The sequence below is a fragment of the Humulus lupulus genome, chromosome 4 (assembly GCF_963169125.1).
Source record: "Humulus lupulus chromosome 4, drHumLupu1.1, whole genome shotgun sequence".
NCBI classification, from domain to species: Eukaryota; Viridiplantae; Streptophyta; class Magnoliopsida; order Rosales; family Cannabaceae; genus Humulus; species Humulus lupulus.
In genome coordinates, this window is record NC_084796.1 from 239,387,100 (window position 1) to 239,395,052 (window position 7,953).

General features: G+C 34.2%; 1 protein-coding gene across 1 annotated transcript; it reads right to left on the minus strand.

Annotated features, from left to right (window-relative positions):
* Positions 1 to 2,968: 2,968 nt before the first annotated feature.
* LOC133833060 (uncharacterized) lies at positions 2,969 to 4,708 on the minus strand. The gene has a single exon (XM_062263318.1). The coding sequence runs from the start codon at positions 4,706 to 4,708 to the stop codon at positions 2,969 to 2,971; it is 1,740 nt and encodes a 579-aa protein (XP_062119302.1).
* Positions 4,709 to 7,953: the final 3,245 nt, after the last annotated feature.

A 7,953-nucleotide genomic window follows, 5' to 3' on the forward strand; every position in this document is an offset into this window, starting at 1 on the left:
TATTTAATACCCATAAACATGCACATAGATATATTCATATTATCATATAAATCATGCATGTCACATAGTCATGCATTTAATCAATTAATCACACATATATCCAATTATGCCCTCCCGGTATGCTAATCAAGGCACTAAACCCTATTAACATTTTTGGGACGTTACATTTGTTGGGAATACTTATACATGATCTTTATTTATTTTCATGTAGATCTAATATTAAACAAATTAATATGAGATAACCTAGAACATGTTTCTAAAATTGAATTCAAAGAGAAACAATGATAAGAACACTTACATTATATGTAGCGGAATGAATGAGTCATTCCTTCAGTTTATCTAACCCTTGTATCCTTTCTGTCGCAGAGTATTATCAAGAAACTGAACCGATCTTCTATTTTCTTCATAGTTTTCCAAAGTATCCTTAGAATCACCTAGACTAGGGTGGGCAATTCTCAACACATGAGATAGATACAGAGAGAAGAAGAGAAAATAACAAATAGGCTTAGAAAATGACTTGTGTTTAGAGAGAATCTAAAAACTATAAGAAAATCTAACTTGTGACTTGTCAAACTTCTGAACTTATGAACTTGTCAGAACTTATGTAACTTGACTTCTCTCTAAGCACTCATTTTATAGACTCAATTAGAACATTTGATTTAATTAAAAAATCAATAAAATAATAGCCAATTTGAAGCCCTAGGTCGAAATTATCATGGGCTTTAGGCCCATGAAATTTCCCATTTGATTATAAGCCCATTGGACTTAAAATCAAAGCCTGTATTATTTTCTATTGATTTAATTTAATTAAATAATTATTTAAATCCTTTATCAAATTAATTATTTATAATTTGAACCTTGATTTAAACTTATTTATTAATTTAGATACCAATTTATCTTAATTAATAAATCTGCCTTAATTTTCTCTTTTATTCTCTAAATTACATAACTCTGTGAAACTATCCAAAATTGACCTGGTCAACTTTGATAATTCTAATTGATAATTAAATAAATTAATTGAGACTATCTAGATGATTTTATCCAAGGTACAGTGGGGCCATGGGTTTATGAAATCAAGCTTCGATAAGTTATCATAAATCTAACAAATAAATTTACTAACTTATTAATTCCTCGTGACTCCACTATAGACTCGAAATTGCACTCTTGAATTCATAGAACGCTCTATAACAAATATAGACACACTATTAATTATCCATTGTTACAACCATAATTGTCACTCAATTCTCTATAGACGATCTACAATGAGATGGGACTAAAATACTATTTTACCCCTCATTGTATTTTATCCTTAAAACACTTAGTTCCTTGTAAATGATATTTCAGTAAACTAATATTAATTACTGAAATGAGATCTCTATTATTTAGCACTTTGAACCAAACTAAAAGAAAACCATCATTTCACTTCTTCATCAGAATCTATAGATGTTCATATCTATGATTAACACTCCCACTCAATTATACTATCAAGTTCCCAAGATGTAAGTATGGGCTAGTCCGTAGGGTAAGCTGGTAACGAACAAGTCAAAGAACTCAAATAATACAATCAGTTAGAATACTAACTGAAATTCCGTTTTTATAAGATTACCAACTTAATTATTCAAATAAAATAATTAATTGTTGAACTGTTACAGAAATGTTTAAATAGACACAAAGACTGTTTGAACAGAAACCAGATGTGTTTAAACAGTTTGTGACCAGAAGATAAAAACGAGCATAAAGTAAAGAACACGCGGATTTTTACGTGGTATCAGCAATCTTTGCAGATTGCTACTAGTCCACTAGGCCACGCCCAGAGAATGAAATTTATTAGAAGAATATCTAAATGATTACAAAACAAATTGACTTATACAAATAAAGACTCCCTCTTGAATTTGTCGCAACTGTTGTAATCTAAACTCCTAATCAAATTTCTGAAGTGCTAAGATCTTGAACTCCCTTCAAATCATAACACTTGCACTTTTCCTCCCGAAAAGTGACTCACGAACAAGACTTCTCCCGAAGCTTGATGACCAATGTCCAAGTGTGTTCAACCTGCACAATTAACACAAAGAAAACAATACAGAAGTACACTGTAATAAACCACTAAGAACTTGCTGGACTCAAGTTCTTCACATAATAAAAAGTCTCTCTAAAACTTGAAAAATATTTGGAAAATAATACACCAAGAGAGATAATCAAAAACCAGCGACCTAAGGATGATTATATACTTTTTAGAATCCCTTTAGGCCGCGGAAAACAAATCAGAAATCAAACAGCCAATAAATGGAAAATCTTCCAAAACAGGAAAGTCAGAATCTGTTCAAACAGACTGGCAATCCGTTCAAACAGATTCATTGAACCTGGACAATTTTTCAACCCAGTTTCCTTAAATAAATAAGGAAACAATATCTACATTATCACTACAAGTTGTACATGATTTCTGGACAAATAAATCAGATCAAAAGATAAAAATAAATACCAATAATTTCCATTTCAAGAAAAGATATTCTTTTATAAGAAATTATATATTTATTTTATTAACATATATATAATTATCTGATTATAAAAAGACACATTTCAACAAAACAGGAAACTACTCATTTCAAAAATACTCATTTAATTAATTTTGTCAATATTGTCAAATATGCCAATAAAGGATTTTACAATCTCCCCCTTTGGCAATTTGATAGACAAAATTAATTCAAAATCCTGCAACACAAATGTTAGTGATAAGTAAAGAGAAAGAACTCTCCCTGAAAACATGCATTAACTCATAACAAACATGTAAAGAGACTAGACTTAACTCCCTCTCAAAATAAGAAGGTCCAGAGTTTAAACAAAACAACAAACAAGCAGGTTTTGGAAAGTATATACTCTCCCCCTTTGTGTCTTTCAAAGAAGCCAAAGAACAATAAACCATAAAACAAAAGAGAGTATCAAAGTTTAATTGACAAAAACTAAAATAAAACTAAACGATTGGATCTTTGGACAGAGATTGAACAACCTCCAATACAGAATGTTGCAGACTTTCAATTGACATCACTCGAGCAGCCAAAGAATCAACAGAGGCTCGAATAGCAGCTATTTCTGTTGCAACAAGTCCTGAATCTGTGGCAACAGAGGAGGAGGCATGAGGAATGTCATTCAAGGCAATCTTCAGAGATTGGGGCTTGACTTTGTTGGTGGATGGAGCAGCAGTGGCTTCAGTAGGAGGAGCCGAGGCCTTGTAGGAAGCAGCAGTAGTGGGAGCCACCAAGTCTTCTTGATCACGTTGGAGATCTTTTTTCTGCATACTCAACACTTTATAAATAACTTGAGGAAAAGGAAGATTCAAGTTTTTCCTATTACCTTTGCGCAACCCAATGATTTGATCATGAATAACCGAAGCCAAATTTATACCAAGACCGGTCCCCACCTTGTACAAAAATGATGCCATATCAAACGAGATATTGGCGGTGTGAGAAGTGGGCTTCCAATTTGTTGTGGCAAACTTATGGAGGACAGAATAAGTGTAGGTGATATTGGAGACCGAGATGACTGTATTAGATGGCCATACCATTTTTTGCCCTACCAATTCAGTGATAACCATGTCCTTGTCAAGAGAGGCAACATAATCATCATCCTCGACATCAAGGGGAAGATGTAAAGCAAGGGCAATGTCTTGAGGAGAAAAAGAGAACCAATGGCCCCTAACAAACACTTTATTATACAGAGAAGATTTAGGTTCAATAATTTCATTAGTAAAATTGGCATAGAATTCCTTGACTATTCTATCCACAAAACCAGTAAATTTAACCAAATAACCTATCCATTTTCGATCTTGAAGCATTGTTAACACACCATAAGGCCGATGATCACTCAGGACATAATTTCTCTCAATGATAAATTTCCTTTGAGCATAGAGAACCATATCACGGGCATTATCATTATAACAAAAAGTTGAAGAATAAGGTTTGAAATTTATACATGAACGTTTTGGAGAAGGTGTAGGATCAGAAATAGGTCTCTTCCCTTTAGCCTTGGATGACAAAGGAGTTGCAATTGCTTCTGAGTAAGATGCATATTCTTGTTCAGAAGGGACAATGTCTTCTTTTTCTGGCTCATCAGACTCAGCCTCTGATTCTGCATTGTCAGGAACCATTTCATTAGATAAGGTGGTATCACGGGTTGCTTTAGATTCAAACTTTTCTTCCTTAGGGTCAGATTCGGAGGATGACAGAGAAGGATGATGAGCCTTCAATCTTTTCTTGGCAGCAGTCAAGGGGGAAGAAGATGTGTCCAACCCCAATTTCCTTTTGGGAGTCACAGAACTTTTCTTGGACTGGCTCGGCTTCAAGGGCAATTTGAGCAACCCAGCAGCAGCAGCTTTGGAAGAAGATGAAACATATTTTGATTTTTCCCTAGCCGCCAGAGATGAATCAATCGAAAGAGGAGATGGGTCCTTGGCTCGAGAGGGCACCACCACTTCAGATGGTGGTGCAACATCGACAATGTCTACAGAGATATCTGGAAACACCATGGGGTGTTCATTAGAGAGGGAGAACACCTTCTTGCGTGCCTTGGATTTGCAAGTCTTCCCAATAGATGTGGCAGCTGCGGGAACAGAAAGAGGCGTCGTTGACACAGATGGAGGAGGCGAAGGAGATGACACCTTTCGGGATTGAGAAGCAGGGATCTTCTTGGAGGAAGCACCACGAGTTCTCACCATTTTTTCTTATCTGAAAAACAAAAAGCACTTACAAAAAAAAATGAGAGAAAAAAAAATTAGAAGAAGAAGAGGTGACTTAGTGAGATCGTGGGTGAGAAGAAATAGGGTAATGGCAAGCCTTTTTAAATACAACACTTAACCCAATTTGGACACCCACGACAATAAAAGAGGTTTCTTTTTTTTTTTTATTAAAAAATTGTTTTAATTAAACAAGAAAAGGAAACAATCTTGAAGACACACGATCTACATAAGACCTTACCCTTTTTTTTTTTATAAAATGACAATCCAAAAAAGGTAACCAGAAAAACAATACCCCATACGATCTTCTACTTGACCTTTTCCCTCTTTTTTTTTTAAACAATTCTAAACAAGGTACAAGGCAATAAAGATACAAATCATGGTATTCCAAATTAAGAAAAATACAAAATAAATTCCTTGGAGACCAAGAATATATTAAATCACATAAATTAAATCATAATTTGACATAATTACCACAATGATTCGGTCCACCATGAATTTCCTTGTCAAAATTTTTTTATTATTATTTTTTATTTTCTTTTATATATGCACAAAAATAAAAACTCAACCAAAAATTCTGCTTTGAACAATGTGAGTCATCCTGATAAGAATAAAATCAAACAAATGAAAATAAGTGTTAGTGTATACCATGGATAAGAACACTTGTGAAAATAAAAAATTAGAAATAATATTCGAGAGAAATAGACCACAATTCAGTCACAAGCACATATTCTTAAGTGAATCAATCAACATGTATGAGTCTTACACACATTTTTTTAAATTTTTTTTTATAAACTGTGTACAATTTTTATTGCATTGTTTCAAGCATAAGTGTGTGACAGTGTATGCAAGGAAACATTGCCCAATGACAAATAAGTGTTTTTTCGAAATTAAAAATGATTGTAACCCATGAAGACGCTGTCACACTACACCAGTGGTAGCCCTTTTCTATGGTAGCGTATCCTCTTTATAACTCTGAATTACAAAGTTCCAACTTACTCAAAAGACGGCTTTCACACACTGATGTAGGTAGCTCTATTCTTTCACAGGAGCTTGAAACAATGCTACACAAAAGGAAGCTCAAACATTAAACATTGATTAATTTACTCGAATATGCCTAGGAGGAATTGATTAAATTTATCTCAAGAATATACAACCAAAGGTTCATAAACACAAGTCATATTATCCAGCTTGACACACAACAAAATTTTCAAATTGATTGACACTTTTCTTAACCTTAAATAACACACATTTGATCAAGCGGATAACACCATAACAAGACAATTTAAAGAGAACAAACCCCCAAGGATTTTCGGAGGAAATCAAATCGAACCGAAATCAAGAGCTTTAGTGAAAATATTAGCAATTTGTTTATGTGTTTCAATATATTCCAAGACAAGAACTTTATTTTCAACTAATTCTCTTATGAAATGATGACGAATATCAATATGTTTAGTACGGGAATGTTGCACAGGATTTTTTGAAATATTAATTGCACTTGTATTATCACAAAAAATAGTTAAAGTGTCAAGATCAAACCCATAATCCATCATCATTTGCTTCATCCACAAGAGTTGTGCACAACAACTTCCTGCTGCAATGTATATGGCCTCAGCTGTTGACAGAGAAATAGAATTCTGTTTCTTGCTGTGGCAAGAGACTAGATTATTTCCCAAGAAGAAACATCCTCCACTAGTGATTTTTCTGTCATCAGTGTTACCTGCCTAATCAGCATCCCTAAAGCACACTAGATTAGGGTTAGTTTCTTTTGAATACCAAATACCATAATCAGCAGTCCCATGAACATATCGAATGATTCTTTTGACAGTTGTAACATGAGACTCCATGGGATTTCCTTGGTACCTGGCACACACACCAACACTATAACTTAAATCAGGTCGACTAGCAGTGAGATAAAAGAAGACTACCAATCATGCTCCTATACAGTGTAGGATCAACTTTGACACCATTTTCATCTTTGGATAGCTTCACAGTCGTTCCCATTGGTGTTTTGGCAATCTTTGAACTTTCAACTCCAAACTTTTTGACCAGGTTCTTAGCATATTTGCTTTGAGAGACAAATGTGTCTTCATCTAACTGCTTGACTTGCAAACCTAAGAAATAAGTCAATTCTCCCACCATGCTCATTTCAAATTCCTCTTTCATTTGTTTCACAAATACCTGCACCTCATTGTCAGAAGTAGATCCAAACACAATATCATCAACATAAATCTGAGCAATGATTATGTTAGATTTAATATTTTTGATAAACAAAGTTTTATCTACTCCACCCCTTTTGTATCCATGAGAAACAAGAAATTGAGTGAGTCTCTCATACCAAGCCCGGGGGGCTTGTTTCAAACCGTAAAGAGCTTTCTCCAACTTGTACACATGATCAGGTGCATGGGGATCTTCAAATCCTTTAGGTTGTTCAACATATACCTCTTCATTCAAGATCCCATTGAGAAATGCGGATTTGACATCCATTTGGAACAACCTGAAACCAATCAAACAAGCAATAGACAATAATAATCTAATTGATTCAAGTCTTGCAACAGGTGCAAATATTTCATCAAAGTCTATTCCTTCCACTTGTGTGTACCCTTGTGCCACTAATCTTGCTTTATTTTGCACAATTGTACCAAATTCATCAAATTTATTCTTGAAAATCCATTTTGTGCCAATAATATTGGTATGCAACGGTCTTGGCACAAGGATCCACACTTTGTTTCTAAAAAATTGTTCCAATTCCTCCTGCATAGCTTTAATCCAATTTTCATCAGTTAAAGCTTCTTTCACATTTTTAGGCTCAATTAGAGATAAGAAACAAACAAATTGAACAACATTACTAAACCTTCTTCGTGTTACCATACTTTCTTTTGGATTTCCAAGTATTAAATCTGCTGGATGATTTAACTTAACTCTGGTTGATGGCTCCTTTTGGACTTCATCCAAAATAATATCTGGAAATTTCTTTCCTGTCTGTCCAGAATCTGTTTCATCAGATTCGTGATCTGTTGGAACAGATGGATCAGACGTTGCAACAGTAGTATCATTGACACAAGCTTCTTCGTGTTTTTCAGTAGGTTCATCAATAAACCTTTCAATTTCTTCCTCAGTAGAAAACTCAGAAAAATCCCTAGAATCATCAATAACAACGTTAGCCGACTCCATTAGAATTTGGGTTCTCATGTTATACACATGATAAGCCCTACTGTTAGTGGAGT